This window comes from Pan troglodytes, chromosome 7 (genome assembly GCF_028858775.2).
Source record: "Pan troglodytes isolate AG18354 chromosome 7, NHGRI_mPanTro3-v2.0_pri, whole genome shotgun sequence".
NCBI classification, from domain to species: domain Eukaryota; kingdom Metazoa; phylum Chordata; class Mammalia; order Primates; family Hominidae; genus Pan; species Pan troglodytes.
In genome coordinates this window covers 38,530,414-38,558,325 of record NC_072405.2, presented here as the reverse complement: position 1 = coordinate 38,558,325, position 27,912 = coordinate 38,530,414, and the positions used below count along the sequence as shown (strand labels likewise).

General features: G+C 41.9%; 1 protein-coding gene across 1 annotated transcript; it reads right to left on the bottom strand.

The window, feature by feature from the left end:
* Positions 1–5: 5 nt before the first annotated feature.
* On the bottom strand, positions 6–27,659 carry DCTN6 (dynactin subunit 6). The gene is made up of 7 exons (XM_016959300.4): positions 27,548–27,659; positions 19,462–19,526; positions 8,408–8,513; positions 6,381–6,469; positions 4,194–4,241; positions 3,019–3,161; positions 6–570 (listed from the first exon to the last, which is right to left on the bottom strand). Exons 1-7 carry the CDS (start codon positions 27,568–27,570, stop codon positions 472–474), a joined length of 573 nt encoding a protein of 190 aa, XP_016814789.2. The 5' UTR covers positions 27,571–27,659; the 3' UTR covers positions 6–471.
* Positions 27,660–27,912: the final 253 nt, after the last annotated feature.

Sequence of the window (27,912 nt, the reverse complement as noted above, 5' to 3'; positions counted from 1 at the left end):
GAGGAAAAAGTAAACACATTAGCTTTAATACAACTAGTACATAATAAAAATTAAGAGAAAAGATTAATTCAAGGAGAAAAACTGATTAAAGTATGCTTACTAAAGGTCCTGTTATCAGCATTTTTATTCAGTTTAGTCTATGCTAGAATATAAATACATGACAGTATGTCTTTTCTTGTCAAGGGTAGCCTTTGACATAACTAAAATTTGTGGCTAGCAGTTTATATAACAAAAGAAAAGCTAAATCTGTAAATTATCAGAAAAGAACCAAGGATATAGGAAAATAATACATTTATATAAATTACAAAGGACAGTTACAATGAAACTCCATTAGTTTCCTCTCAACCCAATTTTACAAAATAAAGTGAACATGTATTATTCTGTGAGTTGTTAAGAGTACATAAACACTGTGGGCCCATTCAAAAGACAGTGGTCAAAGACAAAATGTTATCTTCATGTTATACACTGTTCTTAGTTCTTTACTGGAGTTGAGCTTCCTTTCATAGTCTTCTTTAGGTGGTGGTAATTTGGCAAGATTTTCATCAAGAAATCCAGCTGTAGTGTCTGGGGCTAAAAAGATAAGGTAATTAAGGCCGACTGGCAGAAAGCAAAGTCAAGAGTACCACGCAGCAACCAGGCGTGGTGGGTCATGCCTGTAATCTCAGCACTTTGGGAGGCCCAGACAGGAGGATGATTTGAGCCCAGGAGTTCCAGACCAGCCTGAGCAACATAGGGAGATCTTGTCACTAAAAAAATTTAAAAATTAGCTGTGTGTGGTGGCACACCCCTGTAGTCATAGCTACTCAGGAGGCTGAGGTGGAAGCAGGGCGGCAGGGGTGCAGGTGGATTGTTTGAGCCCAGGAGATTGAGGCTGCAGTGAGCCATGATTACACCACTGCACTCCAGCCTGGGTGACAGAGCCAGACCCTGTCTCAAAGAAAAAAAAAAAAAGTTCCAGGTAGCAATGGTTATTAATAAGTTGTGGAATTACAGGTGCTTTTCATTGACTCATTTTTGCTTACCTGCTTGTTTTTTTTTTTAATTTATAAGGAACATATACTAAGTTTGGTTACAAGAAAAAGCCAACAGATTTTATATATTTATATAAAAATATACAGAAATCAGTTTTAAAACTCGCTTTTGTAGATTTCACCCTGGCTTCTGAAAAGTTAAAAGTTCCGATTACAGAAGACCACATAAGTAAAACACCCAGAGTATTTTGTTTTCCACGTGACCCACAGAGCCACACAGCTGAGGTGTACTTGGTTGGATACATCTGTCTGATCTTCACTCTTCATATACCAGTACTGCCCAGATTTTCCTGATTGTAAAACTCACTGCGGTACTTGTGAAAAATATAGATTTTTTAGGCCCCTGCCCTAGCACTGTGACTCAGTAAGTCTGGGGAATCTTTATTTTTAATAAAGAACTCTACATAATCCTTATGATTAGTGAAATTTAGGCATATTATAAAATATAAAGCTTCAGATATTCTTGCTCACTTAATTCTAATCTCCCTTCCCCAACACCAGCTTCATTTCCCACTCTTCAGTCATTTTTGCTGTTATGTAGAAAGTAAAACAAATGACTGGATTTGACCTTATTTCCTTTTTAGTCTATAGAGTAATACTTGCTTAAAACAATAATAATAATAATGAAGCCAAACATTACAGAAATAGAGTAACCCAAAAAGAACTGGAGTTTTGATTTCTGATAAAATATGGCTAAGAATCAGAGGCAAAGTTATGTCTTGAAACTATTCTTTTTTTTTTTTTTTCTTTCCCAGGCTGGAGTGCAGTGGTACAAACAGAGCTTACTGCAGCCCTGACCTCCTGGGCTCAAGCGATCCTCCCACCTCAGCCTCCAAAGTAGCTGGGACTACAGGTGAATGCCACCATGCCCAGCTAATTATTTTTTATTTTTTGTAGAGATGGGGTCTCATGATGTTGCCCAGGCTGGTCTTGAACTCCTTCCTGGGCTCAAGTGATCCGCCCGCCTTGGCCTCGCACAGTGCTTGAAACTATTTTCTTTAGTGGGAGGAAAAGGAGGCTAGGTAACTAAAGAAATATATATTGAATGTGCCAAGCAATGAGGCTCGAAACTGCAATACAAATGTCTTATGTCCAAAGGAAGCCCAAATGCCCTATCTTTTTCATCTCCTACTCTAATATTAAACTCCAAATATGTACTCTACACTATTCTTGATCTGAATTTCTAGGAGGAGATAATTTCTCAAGCCAGGAAAATATCCAAACACAGTTTCTTATTCACAAGCTGTGTTTATTATGAAGCTATGGCAATAAATAGACACACCCCAGTTAGAGGCACAGGATAAATGTAGTATGGTCATTCCTTAACCTTGAAGACTGATATTTTAGGAGTAAATCAATATGGCTTGTACGGTTTGTTTATGCATTGTCAGTGACAATGCATGAGACCAAGAGTAACATTTCTGGATCTTTTCTCATAACTGACTTGTCATTGTCATCCTTGTATATATTTTTGATATTAACCTAAAGACTAAATAATTGAACTGCAATTAAATCTTGGTTTTAGGGATTGAACTGCAATTAAATCCTGGTTTTCGGGATGTTTCTCATTGTTTTCTTTTTATTTATTTATTTTTTGAGTTGGGGTCTCTGTTGCTCAGGCTGGAGTGCAGTGGCATGATCATGGCTCATGGTAACCTCACACTCAAGAATTATCTTCCCACCTCAGCCTCCTCAGTAGCTGGACTATAGTCATGCCCCACCACACCTGGCTTAGTTTTTCTAGTTTTTGTAGAGACAGAGTCTCACTATGTTGCCCAGGCTGGTCTTAAATTCCTGGCCTCAAGTCATCCTCCTGCCTCGGCCTCCCAAAGTGCTAGAATTCCAGGCACGAGTCACTGAGCCTGGCATCTTTTGTTTTATTTTAATTACGTTCTTAAATAGTGTACCTGCTGCCTCATGAAGACAATTACATTGTATTTTGGGAAAATCAGCAGATAGAACTCTTTTTAAAGAGAGGTTCTAGTACCTGCGGTCGCTCAGTCTGCACCCGACGAAGGCAGTCTGCACCATAGATCACCGTATTCTCAGGGATGACTTCAAATGTATTTAGGTTGCAACAAGCCCCAATGATGCAGCCACTTGTCAATATTACATTTCTGCCAACATATGCTGCAATAAAAACACAGAAAGAACTGCAACTTAAGACATCAAATGATTCCAACACTTTTTTTCTTAAGGTGATTTAGGTATAAAAATGTAAACTGGCCTCAAGAAAAAAGTTAAAGAAAATACATCAGTTTGGAGTTTGTATGGACAACACAGAGGCAGGCAGTACAAGCCAGGGTCAGATGAATTCAAAATGGAGCTCTGCTGCTATTTGTGTGACCTTGGGAAAGTCACTGCAAAGTCTCCAAGCTCAAGTTCATCTATAAAACAAAGAGGCCACTCTACTTCACAGTTTAAGGAATAAATGTGGTAACAGATGTAAAGTGATGAGCACAGGTTTGACACACAGTAAGCATAAAATAAACAGAAAATGCTGATGATAATAGTGATAATTGATAATCCAAATTAAAATAAAAGTCATTAAGTAGATTAACAAAAAGTGTAATTTTATTATTTAAAAAAGAAGCATTTTCTTTCATGCCACTCAGGACCAAGAAAGATAACCCACTATTCTAAAGAATTGTCATCATTCAGGTTTTTTCTGGACCTTGGTGGGACAAGCTCTTGAAGTTGCTTCCCAGTAGTGACAGTGACTTTAGGTAATCTCCTGTCTGGTCCCACTTACAAGCACATGATATTTGTTTCTGATTGGCTAGGGAAAAGTATTCCTGAAATTAAAGAAAACAACTGCTACAGACACTTTGATTTTTCCCCCCCTTTAATTCTACAACAACACTAACCAACTAAAATTTCAGAGACTAGTATTTAGTAGAAATCTTTTCCAAATCTTTCATTTAAAGTTTATGGTTTAATTCAATCCTGTACATAGCTGATTTTAAATTTAATGTATTTAACATTACCAGATAACCACATAACCAGATTAGGTTCCTTAGTGGCAAACAATTAGTTCGCCAGCTATTGTAGCCCACTTCCAAGCACAACACCTTGCCACAGTTTCTATTAGGTTGTTTCCCAGGACACCACAAAGAGAAAAGAGGTCACTGCTTTGACAATGAAACTCTGAATGTAGCTTACCTTTTGATTCAATGACATTATTATCTCCCATCTTCATGGCTTGGGAATCTGTAAGCCAGAGTTAGGTAAATACTACAAATATGTTCATCTTTAGTCCCCACTAACACAGTATGTACTTATATTGCACTGGGACAGAGGACAGGGGTGTCAGATGGGCCATGCAGGCTCACCCTTGCCAGAACTCTTTGCTCTGGGCAATCTGTGGTAACGGTTTAATCTTTAAACATAAGTATCTCTAGGTATAAATAAATGACTTGTGTTTTTAAAGAAATGAGCACCTTATACCCTGATTTTATGAGTAAAATATTTTCATAATTGTTTCAAGATAATTAAAACTATCCATCACCCAATCACTTAAACACTGTTAAAAGTTTGATATATCTTTATATAAATATATAGAATTTCCTGTATATAAGTGGGAATCAAACTGTATAAACTTTTATAGCTTATTCAGTTCACTTAAACTTGCAAGCATTATTCCACGCTATTAAAATCTTTAGGCCAGGCAGGGTGGCTCACATCTGTAACCCCAGCACTCTGGGAAGCCAAGGTGGGAGGATTGCTTGAGCCTAGGGGTTCAAGGACCAGCCTGGGCAACAGAGTGAGACACCATCTCTACCAAAAATAAAATTAGCTGGGCACGGTGGTGTGCACCTATAATTCCAGCTACTTGGGAGGCTGAGATGGGAGGATTGCTTGAGTCTGGGAGCTGAGGCTGCAGTAAGCTATGATTGTGCCACTGCAATGCCAGCCTGGGTGACAGAGCAAGAGCCTGTCTCAGAAAAGATAAAATAAAATAAAATCTTTAAAAACATAATTTTAAATGACTGCTTAATGGTCCTAGTGGTTTTATGCTCATAGTTCAATTTATTTAAATATCTTGCTATCATTGAACATTTAGATTTTTCCTTCTAAATATTTTCTACTATAGTACGTTTTGCTGACACCATAAGATTTTACTATTTTTTTTTTTTTTTTTTTTTTTAATCTTTTTGAGACGGAATTTCGCTCATTGCCCAGGCTGGGGTGCAATGGCGCGATCTCAGCTCACCGCAATCTCCGCCTCCCGGGTTCAAGTGATTCTCCTGCCTCAGCCTCCCGAGTAGCTGGGATTACAGGCATGTACCATCACGCCTGGCTAATTTTGTATTTTTAGTAGAGACGGGGTTTCTCCACGTTGGTCAGGCTGGCCTCAAACTCCCAACCTCAGGTGATCTGCCCGCCTTGGCCTCCCAAAATGCTGGGATTACGGACATGAACCACCGTGCCTGCCCTGATTTTACTATCTTTTTAGAGTACTAAACTAAGCAAAAGAACTGGAGACATTCTAGAGGGAAAAAAAGACAACACATGAATAATGGAATATTTTCACCCCTACACACCATTTTCTTGAATCAGACAATGCATTGTCTACCTAAAACTACAGAGGAACCACACTGACAAAGCTGGGGTTCTTGAATCAAGAAGGAAGCCAGCATTGCTGCTTCTATGTTTACTGTCACTCAGCCATTGCTACCTGACAACAAGCTGTAGTACCAGCAAAAGAAGTGGTTACTTTCAAAGTGCTGAGCTAAAGATATGTGTGTGTCTGCGTTTGTCTAAAAACGGCATACTTACTTTACTCTATTGACTTATTTACAGGAACAGAAGGGACCATTTTAAAAATATATACTATTCAAGAAGTCTGTTCAAAGAGCTAGATGACCTACTTTTATTTATTTTTATTTTTATTCTCTTTTGAGAAGGAGTCTTGCTCTGTCACCCAGGCTGGAGTGCAGTGGCACAATCTTGGCTCACTGCAACCTCTGCCTCCCGAGTTCAAGCGATTCTCTTGCCTCAGCCTCCCAAGTAACTGGAATTTCAGGCGTGCACCACTGTGCCCGGCTAATTCTTGCAATTTTTTTTTTAATAGTAGAGATGGGGTTTCACCATGTTGGCCAGGCTGGTCTTGAACTCCTGGCCTCAAGTGATCTGCCAGCTTCGGCCTCCCACAGTGCTTGGATTACAGGCATGAGCCACCGCACCCAGCCTGGATGACCTACTTTTAAAAATGTAATTATAATATATATTGTGAATGTAAGTATGTTTGGTAGATAAATTATGACAATTTTACAATTTCTACAGGAGAAGACTTAGGTACTAAAGGAGAGCCAGGAATTATTTATGGTAGATTATTATAAAGGATACAACAGCCAACTTCAAACACATTATTGGTGCCAATGATCATAGGTTTTGGTTCTGGATCTTCAGTGTCAGGAGTGATATTATCTGGGTAACTGTAAACAGAAGAAACAAATCATCCAAAAAGTCAATAACACAATAAGCAATTTTCTTCCCATTTTCGAATTTGGGTTAATTCTTTCAATTTTACCTACATCAAGCTTAAAAGACATGACTATATAAGTTATTTCTTTTTTTCTTTTTTTTTTTGATATGGAATCTCACTCTATCACCCAGGCTGGTACAGTGGCACCATCTTGGATCACTGCAACCTCCATCTCCTGGGTTCAAGAGATTCTCCTGCCTCAGCCTCCCGAGTAGCTGGGACTACAGGCACGTGCCACTAGGCCTGGCTAATTTTTGTATTTTTGTGGAGATGGGGTTTCACCATGTTGCCCAGGCTGGTCTCGAACTGATCTCAGGTGATCCACCAGCTAGGGCCTCCCCAAGTGCTGGGATTACAGACATGAGCCACCACGCCCAGCCTATGTAAGTTATTTCTTAATTCAAGTGATTCATTCATCCTGTGTGCTAGAGAAGGCTTGATTTTGAGGTGAAGAGAGCTACTGAAAAGTGAAGAAGTCATTGGTGTGTAGAAAAGAACAGCCTCCCTTAGTTTATTTATTTGATTTTTTTATTTTTTATTTTTTTTGAGATGGAGTCTTGCTGTGTCCCCCAAGCTGGAGTGCAGTGGCACGACCTTGGCTCACTGCAACCTCCACCTCCCAGCTTCAAGCGATTCTCCTGCCTCAGCCTCCCAAGTAGCTGGGACTACAAGGTGGGGTGCCACCACGCCCGGCTAATTTTTTTTTTGTATTTTCAGTAGAGACGGGGTTTCACCATATTGGTCAGGCTGGTCTTGAACTCCTGACCTCGTGATCTGCCCGCCTCGGCCTCCCAAAGTGCTGGGATTACAGGCGTGAGGCACCAAGCCCAGCCTACTTTATTTTTTAAATTCAAAGTCCAGTGGGTCTTCTCCAGAACAAAGGAAAGAAGATGCTAGCTATCTTTTTAGGCTGTTAATTAGAACCAAAATCATGCCTAACTTGAAAATTTTCCACCCTTAATAATCATTTGGGATTGTGAAACATAAACAGATATTCACATAAAATAATTATTGCTATTAGTTAGCTAGTTGAAATATTTGGAAGATAAAATGTTTGTGTTCTAAGAGGAGGACGCCATTTTTAAATGGTGCTTTATCTCTGACAGTTGAGTTACTGCAGAATATAGTTGCTGTTAATTGACTTACACTGAAGGTGCCAAATGTATTTTAAATCCTAAGTAAGCATTAAATCAGTCTTTTTCTGACAGTTAAATATTTTCCCAAGGTCTTTCTTACAAATTCCATACATGGTTGCTATAAATTAGGTATAAGCTTGAATTCCTTCCAAAATTTTATCTAGAAAGAACTTATGTTTATGAAAAATTCATAGGTATTACAGTCTAGTTCACTCAGATCATGCACATGTTCTAGTATTTTATTATTTTTTAATCTTTACAGTTTAAAAATTGCCTCTAGGACTCCACATTTTTCAACTATAATTCTGGGTGTCACCTGTGCAAAACATGTGAAAAAATATATTTGAGTTAAATTCACGTGTTTAGGCATGAGTAATAACATTTCAGCTACAACCAAAAAATCCAAAAAAAAAAACTCTGCAGGGTGGTGGGCACAGCACTTAGAGGCTTGAAGTGCTCCGGAAATGTTTGCTTAAGGAATGGGTGAGATAGCCACATGTAAGGGGAAGATGACCAGACCGAGCGTCAAAGATTCTAGGCAGCTACTCAGCTCTCTCATCTTGGACAAGTCTTTTCCCTCATATGGTATTTGGTTTGCTCATTTACTTATGTTGAAAAAGACCCTTAATGCTTCTCTAGCTCTAAAATAGTAGGCCTCCTGGATGTCAGCTGAAAAGGTTCTTACAGACAGCTGAAATTAAGAAAAACTGTTACCCATGGTACTTGGTTCACAGTATGTATAAGAGTCTTACGCATTTATGATAAGGGCCTGTTCTTCTATTAGGTTCCCTTCGCCAATCACTATTGGCCCGGCTTCCGCAATAATTCTTGCTTTAGGGTGGATCACTGTCCGAGGTCCTGTTAAAAATAGTTTGAGAAGAAATTATTGGTGGAGGCTATGCTTCCAACAGAAGGGTGGAAGGTGACTGAGGATGGGTGAGGCTGTTGGGAGGAACATTTTCTAAGTATGTGCCAGGCACCAAGCTAGGTACTTCACAGATACTATCTCCCAGGCTTTATCATCAGTAGTCAGGGCCAAGTTGCAAGCCAATGTGAGTGGAATGGCCCAGGCACTAGAGCCAGACAGCTCTGGCTCAGCCTCCACTCGGAAGCTTCCTGTGATCTCAGCGGTGAAACAGAGGTGATGACAACACCAGTCCCACAGGGTTGCTGTAAGGGCTAGGGGCGATAATGCTGGAGACACAGCATGTGACACAAAGGTGGCAATAAAAATTAATTCCTTCTTTTCCCTCAGCAAGGTAACACTCTCTTTGCTTAAGCTGTTCTGCTTTCTTATGCGAGTGTACCTCCGAATTAGTCTTTTTATTACATAATTGAGAAGAAATGTGGAGGCCAAGGCGGGCAGATCGCTTAAGGTCAGGAGATCGAGACCAGCCTGACCAACATGGCGAAACCCCATCTTTACCAAAAAATACTAAAATTAGCCAGGCATGATGGTATGTGCGCCTGTAGTCCCAGCTACTTGGGAGGCTGAGGCAGGAGAATCATGTGAACCCAGGAAGCAAAGGCTGCAGTGAGCTGAGATCATGCCACTGTACTCCAGCCTGGGTGACAGAGCAAGACCCTGTTTCAAAAAAAAAAAAAAAAAAAAAAAGGAGAAATATGGGTGGACAGAAGTCAGAAATTATGGGATCTAACAGCTTTGTTCCTCTGTCAGTGTCCCTGTTATGAGCACACCTACTGAAAGGTGGCACAGCTTCTGCTGTCTGGCCCAGGATATGATTTAAACAAGTGAAAGCTGAAAAGGTTAAAGGGAGGCAGCAGAAGGACCCAAAGGTGATCGCTGGAGTCCTAGGACTTTGGCGTGGGGAGCCCTGAGGCGACGCCTCCAGTCTCGAATTGAAGGGAACAGCCAGGGCCCTCATTACTCCCACTTCACCAGCACGGTCTACCCCGCCTTGGGCCTGGAATGCTAACACACTCCCTCCCAGCTTTATCTACCACAGGCTGAGGGTTCTGGTGATAATGAAACCACTGATGAGAAAACATAGCCTGCTTTAGCCTCTCTCCAATATCCATCCCACGTACCCCTCAATACCAAGGCAATTTTTATGGGTAAACAAGTGCAGATGAAGTAACTAACTCTGAAAGTAAGGGAGGGTGGACAGAAGTGTTGATAGAGGGGGTGGGGGATTAGGAAAGTGACACTGTCCAAGAAATTCAGTATTCAATTGTGTAAACTTTTTTTTTTTTTTTTTTTTTTTAAGAGACAGGGTCTCATTCTGTCACCCAGGCTGGAGTGTAGTAGTGTGATCATAACTCCCTCCAGCCTTCAATTCCTGGGCTCAAGCAATCCTCCTGCCTCAGCCTCCTGAATCACTGGAACTACAGGCACATGCCACCACATCCAGCTAACTTTTAGAGATGGGGTCTCACTATGTTGCCCAGGCTGGTCTTGAACACTTGGCCTCAAGAAATCCTCCTGCCTCAGCCTCCCAAAATGCTGGGATTACAGGTGTGAGCCACTGTGCCCCACCTAATTATATAAATTGTCAATTCATAATTATTATCTGCCTGTGACAGCTGAGATGCCTCACTATATGTTATGGGGCAACAAAAATAAATACATGTTATTTTTGTTCTTTTGAACTTGTTATCTTGAAAACTGGGAATGCTTAATATACACTCATTCACAAATGTACTCAAATAAATAAGGAGGTGTTTCTGGTGCCCAGAGAATTGGAGAGAACCTCAGGAATGCCTATTCTTTTTCCTGATGAGGAATTGCTGGGGGCTGATAATGAGGGTGGGGGCCTAAAACAGGGTGCTCAGTCCAACATCCCAACATTTCTTATCAGAACGCACAGTCTGGTAAGAAATAACAAGAGTGGCCTTGACCTCTCAGTCACTTCTGGCTTTCCAAATCTTCAGCTGTTAAAGTAAAATTTCCCAGGCATATTCTCCTATTCAGGATGGAAGATCTCAGGATAGAAGATGGGATGGATCTCTGAGATCCCTGGGAAGCTTCTCAAGTTGAACATGAGTATAACTGTGTACATCTAACCTTTTCTTTAAAACAAACAAAAAATATATATGCATATATACACACATATTCACATAGATATATATATATAATAACATGATCATTACAAAAAATTACAAAAAAATAGTTAACTATTCTTAAAAGTTTGGAGTATATTATTCCAGACGTAAGCTCCACTGTACACTTAAGATATGTAAATATTGCTGGGGGCGGTGGCTCATGCCTGTAATCCCAGCACTTTGGGAGGCTGAAGCGGGTGGATCACTTGAGGTCAGGAGTTTGAGACCAGCCTAGCTAACATGGTGAAACCTTGTCTCTACGAAAAATACAAAAAAATTAGCCAGGCATGGTGGTGCACACCTGTGGTCCCAGCTACTCAGGAGGCTGAGGTGGGAGGATCGCTTGAACCTGGAAGGTGGAAGGTGCCGTGAGCCAAGATCACATGACTGCACCCCAGCCTGGGTGACAGAGCCGAGACTCCATCTCAAAAAAAAAAAAAATTTGTAAATATCACTCCATATAAACTATATCTCATTAAAAAGTTTAAAAATAAATACAATTTGGAGAAAAATATGCATTTCAAGCACACACTTCTTTCACACCAAGAAATATTACTTATTCTTCTGCAATTTGCTTACTTCATGGTAATTTTTCCATGTAAGTATATCTAGATAGATATTCTTTTTAATGGCTGAAAAGTATCTCATTTTATATTAATATACCATAATTTATTTCACAGGTCCCTTAATAATGGCATTTAGACATCACAACTTTCAGGGCTGTGATCCTAAACAACAGGGAAATGAGCAGTGGATTTCTTTTAAAGGAGAAATTGTAAGGCTTCCAGCTGTGGGAACCAACTGAAATTTGTAGTTTGCACCATACCAGGTTTATATTTTACGTCAAAATATTCTATGATAACAGGACACAATCTGCCTCTTTTAGGTTCTTTGTAATCAAAACCCCAGCCAGCCCCACCCCCCTTGTCTAGAGAGTCTAGACACCGGACTCTATCACTAAAGGTGATGTGCTTACTCTCACAGAGGCTTGTTTTCTCATCTACAGAAAGAAGAGATCTGTAACCTACTTCATTGGGCTGAAATGTGGATTATATGAAATGTTTGAAAGAGGGATTGTGGGGTCTGGACCATGGTTCTTAAAAAATGGGAGATTTATCACTATTTACTACTAAGAGCTAATGCACAACTTTTTCATAGTAAGCAAAATAATTCTGGTCTGGGACACAGAAGAAAAAGAACCACTTTGCACCTCTACTCAGGTATCAGGGTAATACCTCCTGTTAGCCAAGGGGAAAAATTCCACACCACATGATCAGACAGTAAAAAGATTAATGAAAGTATTTTCCATAACTAGCTTTAAAAATCTTAGATATGGGGCTGAGCACAATGGCTCACACCTGTAATCCCAGCACTTCAGGCGACTGAGGTGGGAGGACTACTTAAGGCCACGAGTTCCAGACCAGCCAGGGCAATGAGTCAGACCCCCTTCTCTACAAAATGAAAAATATAAAAAAAATTGGCCAGTTATGGTGGGGTGCACTTGTGGTCCCAACTACGTGGGAGGCTGAGGTGGGAGGATTGCTTGAGTCCAGGGGTTCGAGGCTACAGGGAACAATGATTGTACCACTGTACTCTAGCCTGGGCGACAGAGCAAGACACTGTCTCTGAGGGGAAAAAAAAAAGATAGGAGGAAGTGATCATCATATCTGTTACAGAAAGCAGATCCTCTGCCACTGCTAGATAAGTAGCCAGAGACACTAGATATTCTGCCGGTCATCAAGCTGTAGTTCTTGACAAGACAAGGATACCCCTGGGACCTGTGTGTTTCTTTAAAACTTATGAAAACAAGTGACAGTTTCATTTTTCCCTTTCAAAAATGACTAAGTAATACAAGTTTCTTATATAAAGAACTCAAACAAATAAGCACACTTTTTAAAAATTTTTAAAATTTTTTTTCACAGAAGATACCAGAAGCACACATTTTTAAAAATTAAAATAGGCCAGGTGTGGTAGCTCACATCTGTAATCCCAGCACTTTGGGAGACCGAGGCAGGTGGATCACTTGAGCACAGGAGTTCGAGACCGGGCAACATGGCGAAACCCCATCTCTACTAAAACACAAAAATTAGCCGGGCATTGTGGTGGGCATCTGTAATCCTAGCTACTTGGGAGGCTGAGGCAGGAGGGTCACCTGAACCCGGGAGGCAGAGGTTGCAGTGAGCCGAGACTGCGCCACTGCACTCCAGCCTGGGTGACAAAGTGAGACTCTGTTTCAAAAAAAATAAAATAAAATAACCCCAAGTCCCATAAGATGTCTTGCACAATATTTAAAAAATAATATGTAAGCTATTTTAAGCAGGTATTTTATTTTATTATTGTTATTACTGTCTTTATCATTATTAATAATTATTAAACAAGTAACTGGAAAATGCCTGGTTAGAAATCTGAGGGCTGTGTCCAGAGAGGGAGAGAAAGCACCGCTGCATTTAGGTGAGACCAGTGATTTAGACACCACCTCCACCTGCTGGCAGCATTGCCAAACTACAGGTCCCAGTGTTAAGAGGCTGAAATAAAAGTTTGAGAAATCATCAGCTTTAAATTGTGAGGTGACAGCAAATGTCACGGGCAATAACTCATCAAATAGCTTCTCTCAACTTCTTGCGGGTCTTTTCTGGGCACAGACTGAAGTAGTTAGCATAAGCGTACTTCAGGATACATAACCGCTAGATTTTGGTTTGGTGAACTTTTTTTTTTTTTGGATACGGAGTCTCGCTCTGTCGTCCTGGCTGGAGTGCAGCGGCACCATCTCAGCTCACTGCAACCTCCGCCTCCCAGGTTCAAGCAATTCTCCTGCCTCAGCTTCCCGAGTAGCTGGGACTACAGGAGCCCACCACCACGCCCAGCTAATTTTTTGTATTTTAGTAGAGACGGGGTTTCACCGTGTTGCCCAGGCTGGTCTCAAACTCTTGAGCTCAGGAAATCCGCTCGACTCGGCCTCCCAAAGTGCTAGGATTAAAGGCGTGAGCCACCGCCTCTGGCCTGGTGAACTTCTTAAAGGAAGGCTGTGATTTCCGTGAATGATGTGGATAATTCTGCTTTGTCTGCGTGGTCTATTGATGGAGGTTGGGCAGCACAGAGCCCAGAGCCCAGCAACTCAAGCACCATAAGAAACAGCACACTGAAACGTGGCCACGGTTCACTTCATGCTTTTCTGATGCCATGAGCACTTTTATTACACCTAGATCAGGTCTGAATTCAACATAAAGTTTAAGGGTCTTGAGGTTAAAGTGCTTTAAAAATAAAAATCTGTCACCACGGAAAACATTGAAAGCCTGCTGTGAACCCTGGCGCTCCTTCTGGCGGGGTAGTTTGTGTATTTTCTTACTAAATGTGCTGAAGCCCTATTTGGCTTATCTGCTTGTTTGGATGTGTCTAGAGTTGGAACTGCCTTACTGGCTGATGAATTATTTTTCTAAATGGTTGGCTGGGCTTGGTGCCACATAGCCAGAAAGATATTCCTTGCATCCAATTTCCATTTCCCTGGTAAAGGACACTTTTCCTGTCTATCTTTGCCACAGAAAGCAATCTTTGTGTACATTTCCATTTGTCAATAAATAATTCAAAAGGCCTTAAGCTCTGTTTTTTTGACAACTAAACAATTTTCTTGAACTGTAAGCTGAAGTACCTGTAAGAGTGCTTTATAGGTGATAATTTCTCAAGTCAAAGCCACTGTTCTGCCTTACTGAAAAAGACTGCTGCAATGAAAGGGAGGCTTTTGGTCCATATTAAAACTCTCCTAGAGAGACTAAGTAAGTGGGACAAAGTGCTTCCAGCACAAAACATTTCCACTGAGCCGAGTTCCGCCTTCACATACTGATGTCCTGACCAAGTTCTGTCCCGGCCTCTCGCCCTGTAATGGACCACGGGACGGTGCTTCAAGGTACCTTTCAGAAATGTTTTCAGCTCTCAAAGTAAAGATTTACAGGAAATAATTCATGGGCCATGAATTAAGGCAGACTAACTAAAAATAGGCTTGATGCTATGAAACCTTATTTACCCAAATTATAATTAACAAGAGGGCTGTTACTTTTCCCAAGCTCTGTCTCTGAACAGCCTTGAATAAGGGGGTCAGGCTCCAGCAGAGCTTCAAGTCATAGGGTTTCTGGTTAAGGACCATACTTCCAAGCATCCAGCTAGTTTCTCTGAAAAAACAAATACCTGCTTTTCTAGGAAAACAGATCGGGTTTAAAGTTCCATTAGCCTGAAACATAGCAAAGGAAAACATTACTTTCTTCCTGAAATATTTCAGAATGGAATAATTTGTAAAAGTATACATGACTAGAAGATGGAAAATTACACAAAACATCCTGAAAAAAATCTATGAATTAAACAACAGTTTATTGCTACTTAACTCAGATAAACTAAGTAAAAACAACAATAAAAGCCCTAAAATGAAAAATAAAGCAGGGTGGGGAGAGTTGTAATCAGATGACTTATCTCCACTCTTTGCTTTTATAATTATATCTCCCAGGAGCTTTTTAATCTGATGCATTACATCAGAAAAATGAATTAATAGAAGCCAAAAGACTTGAGACATTTTATACCAAATATAACAATGACAAAAATGATTATCTAATTACTAATTCTGGAAAATTCCCATATTATACAGTTGAAGATAAGAAACATACATAACAAAAATGAGACAAGAATTGTAGAAGACAGAACCATGGGTAACTATATAACTCTTCTGAACCTTCATTTTTCCTCATATTTTCCTTAACTTTTAAAATTGAGTTTTTTCTCCTCAGTATTTGAGCAAAAATTTTCTTGTTTAGAAACACTGGGTCAAAGTAAATATAACAAGTATTCACTTGGAGGCTGTCTGCTGTGATAAACTTTAAATCGCTAGAGATTTCTTTCCTTAAAAATGTATTACCACTTCTTATGTTATCATCTGTGCTAACTTTGGGAGGCCGAGGAGGGTGGATCATTTGAGGTTAGGAGTTTGAGATCAGCCTGACCAACATGGTGAAACCCTGTCTCTACTAAAAATACAAAAAAATTAGCCAAGTGTGGTGGCACATGCCTGTAATTCTGGCTACTTGGGAGGCTGAGACACAAGAATCGCTTGAACCCAGGAGGTGAAGGTTGCAGTGAGCTGAGATCACACCACTGCACTCCAGCCTGGGCAAGACAGCGAGACTCTGTCTCAAAAAAAAAAAGAAATAAATAAAGAAAGAAAATCTGTGTTAAAATGTCATTTTAACTATCAGAATTGTGCACTACCAGCTAGTGGTCAAAAACTAGCTGAAGGGCCAAGAGCAATGACTCACACCTGTAATCCCAGCACTTTGGTAGGCCAAGGCAGGAGGATCAACTCAGGCCAGGAGTTTGAGATCAGCCTGGGCAAAAATACAAAAATTAGCCAGGTGTGGTGGTGCGTCACTGTAGACCTAGCTACTTGGGAGGCTGAGGTGGGAAAATCACTTGAGTGCAGGGGTTCGACACTGCAGTGAGCCATGATCACACTGGTGCGCTCCAGCCTGCCCAACAGAACAAGACCTTGGTTCTAAACAAACAAACTAAAAGGAAAGTAGATTTAAACAATGCACTTCCTTATGTAATTTTTTTTTTTTTTGAGACAGGGTCTCACACTGTCATCCAGGCTGGAGTACAGTGGTGCAATTATAGCTCACTGAGCCCTCTCAAGTAGCTGGGACTACAGGCATGCGCCACCACATGCAGCTAATTTTTCCCTTCCTACCTCCCTCCCTTCCTTCTGCTAATTTTTCTTTTTTCTCCTTCCTTCCTTCCCTTTCTCTTCCTTTCCTTTCTTCTTTCCTTCTTTCTCTTCCTTTCCTTTCTTCTTTCCTTCTTTCTCTTTCCTTCTCTCTCCCTTCCTTCCTCTCCTCCCTCCCTCCCTTTCCTCTCCTTCTTTCTGTCTCTTTTCCTTCCTTCCTTTCCTTCCTCCCTTCCTTCCTTTCTTCCCTCCCTCCCTCCCTTCCTCTCTCTCTCTTTTTCTCTTTCTTTCTGGTCCCACTATATTTTCCACACTCGTCTTGAACTCTTGAGCTAAAGTGATCCTCCCAACCTCAGCCTCCCAAAGTGCTAGGATTATAGCCATGAGCCACGGCATCCAGCCTGTACTTCCTTAAATAATTTCAACATGTAGGGAAGGTAGGAACATAAGAGGGTTAAAGAAGGGGGAGGACCACAATGTAGTGAAAACCAGAGAGAGAAACAGGAAAGTGAATACTGATCCCTGATACCCCTAAAACTCAGTCCTAGGCAGTGGTCCACTAATCACTGGCAGCTACCTTCCTTGCACAGGATAATGCCTTTACAGCTCAGAAAAGCTTCTGCAAAAGATGTTATTTCAAATCTGAAATACATACCCCCCCAACCACATAATGCCTGTGTATATTTATGCCTGCAGATGTATCTATACTATCTACATACCTATCTTATAGTAGACATTATATACTTATTTAAAATGGGGTTGTTGTTGGGCCAGGTGTGATGGCTCACTCCTGTAATCCCAGCACTTTGGGAAGCTGAGGCAGGAGGATCGCTTGAGCCCAGGAGTTTAAGACTAGCCTGGCAAAATAGCGAGACCCTGTCTCAAAAAAAAAAAAAAAGAAAGAAAAAAAAAAACCAAAACGGGGTTGTTGTAACATTGTAAATTGTAAACATTGTAACATTTAAAAAAAAAAGAAAAAATGTAAAATGGGGAAGAAGTAGAAATGCCAGGGAAAATCTACATAATTAATTACATCACTTCAGTCTTACTTTCCTTCTAACTGAAGAATGCATTGCAAACTACTATAAGGTATTATTCCTAGAATATCATGATGATAGCCACAATTATAATGCAGTAAAATGATGAGTAAAAAGAACACAGAGGAGCATTTTGATAAATATGTGGTCCCAGTCTGCAGTAGAGATTGTAAAAAATTAAAAAACATGACTTTCCTCATTTTGCTTCATAAACACTTTGCAAGCGGTTTAGGTAATACAAAAGACAAAGAGTTACCACAGCACTGAAAAGAAATAATTAAATCAACCGACCTGGCAAATTCTTTTTTTTTTTTTTTTTTTGAGAAGGAGTTTCGCTCTTGTTGCCCAGGCTGGAGTGCAACGGCGCGATCTCGGTTCACCGCAACCTCTGCCTCCCAGGTTCAAGCAATTGTCCTGCCTCAGCCTCCCGAGTAGCTGGGATTACAGGCATGCACCACCATGCCCGGCTAATTTTGTATTTTTAGTAGTGATGGGGTTTCTCCATGTTGAGGCTGGTCTTGAACTCCTGACCTCATGTGATCCGCCCGCCTCAGCCTCACAAAGTGCTGGGATTACAGGCGTGAGCCACCATGCCCGTCCTAACCTGGCAAATTCTTAACAATGTTCCATAATACTGGCACAATCTCCACTGGTTTTATAAGACAAGATGCCTAAATTGTTTGGAGGCTTAGATTTTTTTTGGAAAAAAAAAAATGACGTTACAGGGTTTTTTTTTTCATTAAAGAAACTGTTCATTTAAGGAAATAAAGTGTATTTCCTCTCTGAAAGTGTAATAGTTCACTGAACACTTTAGTCTGGTAGCATACAGGTGACATGCGGCTGCTGGTAAGAATGAGCTCACACCAATAAAACTACAAGGGCACCATATCCAGGTAAACCCCAGTTAAAAGAACAGAGTAAAATGTTTGAGGAACTTAGTCAAGTTCACGTAAGTAAAATGTTGGACTTGAACTCTGGCAAGGCTACACTGAGAAGATCTGACAGCGTTAACAGCAAATATTTATTGACAGCTTACTACTCACAATTTTCACGTTCTCTTTCAAGAAACCTAGGAGGTAGATACTACTATTTTGCATGTTATGAAAGTTGCTCATTGCCATCCAATATCTCTTCTCCTCTTTTTCCTTGTAATAGAACCCTGATCTCATTAGCGGCTGCAATGCAAACAGCTAAGACTACAACTCCCAAACTCCCTGGCAGCTTGATGTGTCCATGAGATTGTCTTAGCCATGAGACACACAGAGAAGGGTCGTGTGGAACTTTCAGGAAGGCTGTTTAAAGGGAGCTGACTCACAGCTGGAACACATGCCCTTTTGCTTCCACGCCTCCCCTTTCTCATCCAAGATGATGCTTGGTGCTCTAGCCATCACTTCCTGGCCTGCAGGGCCGGAGCTCCATGCTGGACAATCAACCGATCAGCCCTCCATTACTCACCTTGAAACTTTTTATATGAGAGAATAAACCTCTGCAGGTGTAAGCCACCCCTACATGCAGCCGAACCTGATCCTGATACACACAATTATATAGATGGGAAAAAAAATCAAGGTTAGAGAGGTTAAGTAATATGTCCAAAGTAACCCAGCAAGAAAGGAGCAAGCAGCAGAGTAGCCCAGGTCTGTTGACTCCATGGCCCACGCTCTCCACGAAGCTCCACAAAGGCAGCACCTTTGTCTGCTGTGCTTACTGACGTGTCTCTAGCACTAGCACAGTGCCTGGCACATCGCAGGTACACAACAGATCTCTCTTAAATACATGAATGACTTTGTTATACAGCCTCATTAGTATTTCAGATAGGAGTTTAAACACAGCCTCCATCACACTACATTCTTTTAGAAATTTAAACACATAGAAGAAAATGCATTATTTTGTCAATAAAACTAGGACATCAGTGAAATAAACATGGAAGACGGTATCTAATTGTAAAACACTAAAATAGATTAAATCACATCAATTCTTGAAAAACAGTAAATAAACTATTTCTTACCGATAGTTACATCTCCTCTGATTTCACTTTCTACACATACAACTGCTCCAGGAGCAATCTTCACACTGTAGCAAGAAAAAGGTAACATTTACCAGGGGTAAGATTAAACATACTGTTGGAGGAGCTACTGTGACATTGTAATGAAAACAAGGTTTAAAAAATGATGGAAAAAAAGGCCAGGCGCAGTGGCTCACGCCTGTAATCCTAGCACTTTGGGAGGCCGAGGTGGGCGGATCACCTGAGGTCAGGAGTTCAACACCAGCCTTACCAACATGAAGAAACCCCATCTCTACTAAAAATACAAAATTAGCCAGGCATGGTGGCGAGCACCTGTAATCCCAGCTACTTGGGAGGCTGAGGCAGGAGAATCACTTGAACTCGGGAGACACAGTTTGCAGTGAGCCGAGATCGCGCCATTGCACTCAAGCATGGGCAACAAGAGTGAAACTCTGTCTCAGGAAAAAAAAAAAAAAAAGATGGAAAAATGGAAAGTCAATGGTAAGAGGGTAAGGTTTTAATAGATTATAAATTTTTCAATTGGTATATTGTCCATCATCCCAAATCACATGTGCTAAAACACTTGAGAAAAGTTTTGAATCTTTTCTTTTAATACCAGCACGTTTCTAAACAACAAAAAGCTGAAAACAACCTAGATATTCATCAGTGGAAGATTAGTTAATAAATTATGGCACATTATGGACTATTACATGGCCATCAAAAAGAATGAATAATCCCTTGTCAAGATTTTGGAATGGCTGAGCACAGTGGCTCACACCTGTAATCCCAGCACTCTGGGAGGCCAAGGAAGGAGAACTGCTTAAGCCCAGGAATTCAAGACCAGCCTGGGCAACATAGTGAGACCTCATCTTTTTTTTTTTTTTTTTTTTTTTTGAGACAAAGAGTTTCACTCTTGTTGCCCAGGCTGGAGTGCAATGGCACCATCTTGGCTCACTGCAACCTCCGCCTCCCAGGTTCAAGCAATTCTCCTGCCTCAGCCTCCCTAGTAGCTGGGATTACAGGCATGTGCCACCACACCTGGCTAATTTTGTATTTTTAGTAGAGACGGGGTTTCTTCAGGTTGGTGAGGCTGGTCTCGAAATCCCGACCTCAGGTGATCCGCCCGCCTCAGCCTCCCAAAGTGCTGGGATTATAGGCATAAGCCACCGTGCCCGGCGACCTCATCTCTTAAAAAAAAAAATATGGAATGATCTCCAAGCTATATTGTTAAAAGTAAAAAAAAGTGAAGTGAGAAAATGGACAGTATGTAATATGCCATTATTTTTGTAAAGGTAGGAAGAAAAAATACACATTCAAACTATTTAACAACCAGCAAGGTAATACTAACTTAGAAATTTATAATTTACAAATATTTCTGTTTACTCTCATATATATATATATACATACATATATATGAGAAACTTTTTACCAAGTAATATAAATTGTAGTACAAATTCTTCAAAAGACTCTAATAATTTCCATATAACTTATTGATGCTTTTTTATATTCTGCTGTTATCTTTTGTTTGATAAAGCTGTATGTAAACACTGACCCTAGCTGAACCATGAGCTGACATGAGGAAGTACATCAAATGACTTCTCCATTACAGTGATAGTTATTAGGAAACTTCTTTTCATTAATAAAAGAATTTTTCTAAATGGCAATGACATTCATGGTGTTAAATCTGCTCTCAGCTACTATGAAATAACACTAACATTTGAGATATTTTGTCTTTGTAATTTTGTTTGGATTTTTCAAAATTTTGATTTCCAGTTGTTACAGTATACAGAAATACAATAGTTTTGGGCTGGGCATGGTGGCTCACACCTGTAATGCCAGGACTTTGGGAGGCCAAGGCGGGTGGATCACTTGAGGTCAGGAGTTTGAGACCAACCAGCCTGGCCAACATGGCAAAACCCCGTCTCTACTAAAAATACAAAAATTAGCCAGGCATGGTGGTGGCCTATAGTCCCAGCTACTGGGGAGGCTGAGGCAGGAGAATGGCATGAACCCAGGAGGCGGAGCTTGCAGTGAGCCGAGGTAGCGCCACCGCACTCCAGCCTGGGTGACTGAGCGAGACTCCATCTCAGAAAGAAAAGAAAAGAAAAGTGTAAATGTTTGTGCAAGAACGCTTATGTAAAAATATTAAGGCCGAGCGTGGTGGCTCACACCTGTAATCCCAGCACTTTGGGAGGCCAAGGCGGGCAGATTGCGAGGTTAGGAGATCGAGACCATCCTGGCTAACACGGTGAAACCCCGTCTCTACTAAAAATACAAAAAATTAGCTGGGCGTGGTGGCGGGTGCCTGTAGTCCCAGCTACTCGGGAGGCTGAGGCAGGAGAATGGTGTGAATCCGGGAGGTGGAGCTTGCAGTGAACCGAGACTGCGCCACTGCACTCCAGCCTGGGCGACAGAGTGAGACTCTGTCTCAAAAAAAAAAAAAAAAAAATTAAAACACAATTTTATCTATTCTATCTATTTTTAAATACCATATGCATACATCTAAGCAAAGACTGGTAAGTAACAAAGTAAAAACCTCTTCCCCCCTCCCAGGTTGGACATCACTGAATGAGAAGAAGCACAAAAGTCATGAAGAGAAAGGGAGCAGGTAAGGCTGGGAGGAAAAGCAGGACCAGCCCATGAATAAGCTTGTACACCATGACCAGGGATTTGAATTTGCACCTGTAGGCAAGAAGTCGCTGAAGGATTCCTATTCCCAAGCCAACAATGTCACCAAATGGTATGCAGATAATTGACACTTGTATGAAGAAGTACTTGGTGGTGGTGGGGGTCAGGGAGGCAGTTGGTCTAATCCTACAGAGATAATGCAGGCCTGAAATGCTGTATTAGTCCATTTTCACACTGCTCTACAGAACTTCCCTGAGAATGGGTAATTTATAAAGGAAAGAGGTTTAATTGACTCACAGTTCCACATGACTGGGGAGGCCTCAGGAAACTTACAATCATGGCGGAAGGTAAAGGGGAAGCAGACACCTTCTTCACAAGGCAGCAGGACAGAGAGACAGTGTGAGCGCAGGAAAAACTACCATTTATAAAACCATCAGGTTTCACAAGAACAGCATGGGGGAACCACTCCCATAATCCAATCACTTGGATTACGGGTCCCTCCCTCAACAGGTGGGCATTATAATTCAAGATGAGATATGATGGGGACACAGGGCCAAACCATATCAAATGCACTGGTAGCACATAGGAGAAGCTGCAGGTATGTCTAGGAAATAGAAACAAGACTTGGCAACAAACACATTTAATAAAAATCTGGTTTCTAGGCAACATTGAAGATAGGTATTTCCCATTCCTTGTTACAGGCCCCATGGACCACAAAGTGCGTACAGTCGCATCCCTCAGTATCCAGTATCTGTGGGAGATTGGTTCCAGGACCAGTCCTCGGATGTTCAAGTCTCTGATATAAAATGCTGCAGTGTTTGCATAAAACCTATACACATCTTCTCATACTTTGTCATTTCTAGATAATTTACAATACCTAATACAATGTAAATGCTATGTAAATAATTATACTGTATTGTTTACAGACACAATTTTTTTTTCCTATTTTCGATCTGAGGTTGGTTGAATCCATGGATGTGGAACCCATGGATGTAAAGAACAAACTATATTTGCTTTCTTCTCTGTGCAGGGGAAGTAAGTTTGACTAGTGTATTGGTCTGTTCTCACACTGCTAATAGAGACATACCTGAGACTGGGTAATTTATAAAGGAAAGAGGTTTAATTGACTCACAGTTTAGCATGTCTGGGGAGGCCTCAGGAAACCTACAACCATGGCAGAAGGGGAAGCAAACACGTCCTTCTTCACATGGTGGCAGGGAAGAGAATGAGTGCCCAGTGAAGGGGGAAGCCCCTTATAAAACCATTAGATCTCATGAGAACTAACTCACTATCATGAGAACAGGATGGGGGAAACGGCTCCCATGATTCAATTATCTCCACCTGGTCCCTCCCACAACATGTGGGAATTATGGGAACTACAATTCAAAATGAGATTTGGGTGGGGACACAGCCAAACCATATCAACTACAGAAGGATGGGGGTGAGGGGCATGGAGTGAAATAAGGAAACTGGTGCCATCTTGTCCCCTTCCTGGGAAGGGATGATTCCTGATGGAGAGGGAAGCTCAAATTCCAGGGCTCAAAATCAGCTGCTGTGACTCTGCTTCACTTATGCCAGAAAAACAACCAAAATCAGCCTGGGTCACATGGTAAAACCCCATCTCTACAAAAAATACAAAAATTAGCCAGGTATGGTGGCTTACACCTGTACTTCCCAGCTACTTGGGGGGCTGAGGCGGGAGGATCGCTTGAGCCCAGGAGGTAGAGGTTGCAGTGAGCTGAGATCGCACCACTGCACTCCAGCCTGGGTGACGGAGTGAAACCCTGTCTCAAAAAAAAAAAAAAAAAAAAAAAAAAAAGAAAAGAAAACTAATCAAAAGTCTGGAGCTAGGGAGCAAGGTCAAAGCCTCTAGGTTTCTGATCTGGAAAACTAATGGCACCATCTGAGAATAGCCTATAGGAGGAGGGGTAGATTTCAGAGAAAAAAGTCATTTGGCTAAATTTTGGATAAACTCAGTCTGAGGTATCTATGGAATGGTCACCAGATATACCCAATAAGCGACTGAAAATACAGATTCTGAAGCTCATAAGAGAGTTCTAAAAATACAGCTCTGAGAGTCAGAAGGGTAAAGATTCTTTCATTAACATGTCTCTCCATCATTTCTATGCCAGAATCTTCCCCCCAAGTATTCCCCAATATACATGCAAAGTAAGACGAAAACTTTTTTTTTTTTTTTTTTTTTTTTTTGAGACGGAGTCTCGCTTTGTCACCCAGGCTGGAGTGCAGTGGCTCGACCTCGGCTCACTGCAAACTCCGCCTCCCGGGTTCACGCCATTCTCCTGCCTCAGCCTCTCCGAGTAGCTGGGACTACAGGCGCCCGCCACCACGCCCGGCTAATTTTTTGTATTTTTTTTTTAGTAGAGACGGGGTTTCACCGTGGTCTCGAACTCCTGACCTCGTGATCCGCCCGCCTCAGCCGAAAACTATTTTTAAGATTGTACCAACTTCCCTACTGGTGTGATGAACTAAAAAAAAAAAGAAGACATACACAAATTTTTCTTCCACAAATTAGGGTGGACAAACCTTCACATCGCCATGAATTTTTAAAGCTCTAAGTAAACAAACAAAAAAAAGTATCAAATAGAAAAAACTAATAATCCCCGAGTCTATCTTCAAGAAATGGTTTTGAGAATAGACACAGCTCCAGCTGTTTCCATCATTTTGTCAGGCTCTGACTTTTTACCAGGCGTAAGTCAATGAAATCCTACCAATGGTCCTTCTGGGTGATACAGCCTGTCAAGAGTCAATCTGGGCCAGGTGCAGTGGCTCATGCCTGTAATCCTACCACTTTGGGAGGCCGAGGTGGGCAGATTCCTTGAGGTCAGGAGTTCGAGATCAGCCTGGCCAACATGGTGAAACCCCGTCTCTACTAAAAATACAAAACTTAGCCAGGTGTGGTGGTGGGTGCCTATAGTCCCAGCTACTCTGGAGACTGAGGCAGGATGATCACTTGAACCCAGGAGGCAAAGGTTGCAGTGAGCTGAGATTGTGCCACTGCACTCCAGCCTAGGCAACAGAGTGAGACTCCGTCTCAAAAAAAAAAAAAAAAAAAAAAAAGGAACCAGGCATGGTGCAAAGCTTTCACTGCACTCCAGCCTGAGCGACTCTGTCTCAAAAAAAAAAAAAAAAAAAAAGTCAATCTACTGAAACAACAGAAAATATGTAGCCCTCCTGCTGTATTGGAGAAGAAAGAAAGATTTTAGTAAGATTAGAAGAAAATCACCTGGTCTAACCCTCTCATATTATAGAAGAAAAAACTGAAATTCAGAGACTAGAAATTTCTTGGAGCAGAGTTCATTCCTGGGGCATCACTGTCCTGAAATCAGTCATCTGTCTTCTAGTTGAAAGTTTTCTGGAAACATCCTGTCACTCCAGATGTTTTTCCATGATAAATGAGCGACACTGTCCTTGAATGTATCACCATCTGTAAATGTCATTTCTCTGATACTTTTCATTTAAAGTGGGTTTTTTTGTTAAAATATGCAATTTTATTAAGCCCTGGTCAAATAAATTAGCCTCTATAAAATGTCTCTTGTTTTAGACCTTATTTCTCATTGCAATTTTCCATTTCCTCAGCTTCCTTCTCATTATGAAAAGAGCATTATCTAACACTGAATTTGTCCAGGGCAACTGAGAGTAGGAGAGACTCACAAATGCCCCCTGCCTTCAGTTTTACGCCCAAGGGAGAGATCCCAGGTAATGCTTGCGTCACAATCAGCACACTTCTCAGTGGGGCAGGCCACTAGGCCAACTAAAACGTGGTCCCGATATCTCTGCAAGGACCCCTCTGTATCTCGGAGTGGTGGGAGCAGAGAGGTGAGCCGGCAGATGGGAGGGCAAGACTTAACCTCAGATCTGTAAAAGTAACAAGTCAACAATACCTTAATCTTCACTGTAAGCTACAATCTACTGCTATCTACTGCACATAATATTTATAGTACATCTGTTCCTCTTTAGCTTATGAAAAAAGATTACAGAGTATCTACTTAAATGGAAGAAAAATCTACATTTTAATTTATGGCACCAGAAACAATGTCAGTTTTCTTTGTCAAAAATAGTCAGTAGAGGGAGCTCAACACTGCTGCTGTTCGAAATGGCTTTACTTATGCACTTGTCTCATCCCAGCCACCAACAGCCACCAACAGCCCCCAGCAATGAAGACTACCGGAGAAGAAGCCAAACCTCCTGTCCCCACATGTTTACAAAGGAGCTTGTCCACTCCACGCCTGGCAAAAAATGTCACAGTTCTAAGCTTATACACTATTGGTGGGAATATAAATTAGTTCATCTATTGAAAATAGTATGGTGATTTCTCAAAGGACTAAAGACAAGTACCATTGGACCCAGCAATCCATATAGAGCTACCAATCCAAATGGAACTACCATTCGACCCAGGATCTACTCAAAGGAAACCAGTGTATTAAAAAGACAACTGCACTCCTATGACTATCACTGTACTATTCACAATACCAAAGTATGGAATCAACCTAAGAGTTCATCAACGGACGATTGGATAAAGGAAATGTGGTGTATCTATACGATGGACTACTACAGAGCCATAAAAAAGAAAGGAATCATGTCTTTTGCAACAACATGGATGGAACTGGAGGCCATTACCTTACGCGATAACTCAGAAATAAAATCAAATGCACATGTTCTCACTTTTAAGTGGGAGCTAAAATGAGTACACATAAACATAAAGAGGGAAATAACAGACACTGGGGACTCTAAAAGCAGCGAGGGTAGGAGGGGTTTGAGGGCTGAAAAATTACCCATCTGATACAATGTTCACTATTTGGGTGGTAAGTACACTAGAAGCCAACTTCACCATTACGCAATATATCTATGCAACAAATCTGCGCATGTACTCCTTGCATCTATATAATGTGTGTGTGTGTGTGTGTCACATTTCAAGTCCAGGCGCGGCCCCCCTTTTGACAGCGACCGTAAATCCCTTTACACACCCCACCCTCCAGAGACAGGAAGGGCCTGGGGTGCGGCCAGCACTGGCGTGGGGGTCTCGCAACATGCAGCAGAGAATTCAGCGCCAAGCCGTGGGGTACAGCGGCGCCAAGCACCGCCGATTATGCGGGAGAAGGGAGCCGGCCTCCCCCAGGAAAAAGCTGACGTCACCCTCCCCTCACAGCCCCCCCCACCCCGCCCTCCCGGCCGGGAGACCCCCTCTGCGCAGGCGCATGTGGGGAGGGACCGCCAGACAGGAACAAAAACCTTTCAGGCAGCGACTCCGCGTCCCTTCGCAACCCTCCCCGCCCCCACTCCGTCGCCCCCTCCCTCAGTGGACGCCAGGTCTGGGCTTGAGGTACCTTCAGCCCGAAGGCCCAGGATGAAACACCTTCTGAGTCGCCACCATTGGCGACCAGGAACAGGTTCCACCCCTACGGAAAGCTGAGAAAAGGCTTTTCTCAAGCAGCAGACCCACCTCTTTTGAGTCTTCTCCGCCATGGTACGGCCCCAATTGGAGCGGAGATCGACACCACCGCCTGGGTAGAGCGATAATTACACATGCGATTGGAGAGCCTGGCAGGGTTGGGGGAGGGGCGGAGCCGGGGTGGGGCGGGGATCCGGAAGCTTGCGGCTCTTGTTTGCGTCGCGTCTGGGCGCACAGGACTGTACTTGGCAGCGGTGCGAGGCCGCCCGCGGACTTTAGCCCTGCACAGAGATGGGTAGACCCTAATTTGGAACAGCCATTGACTGGGCACAGGCCAGCACTTTGGGAGGCCGAGAGGCCGAGGCAGGAGGATCGCTCGAGGCCAGGAGTGCCAGACTGCGAGACTAGCCTGGGTA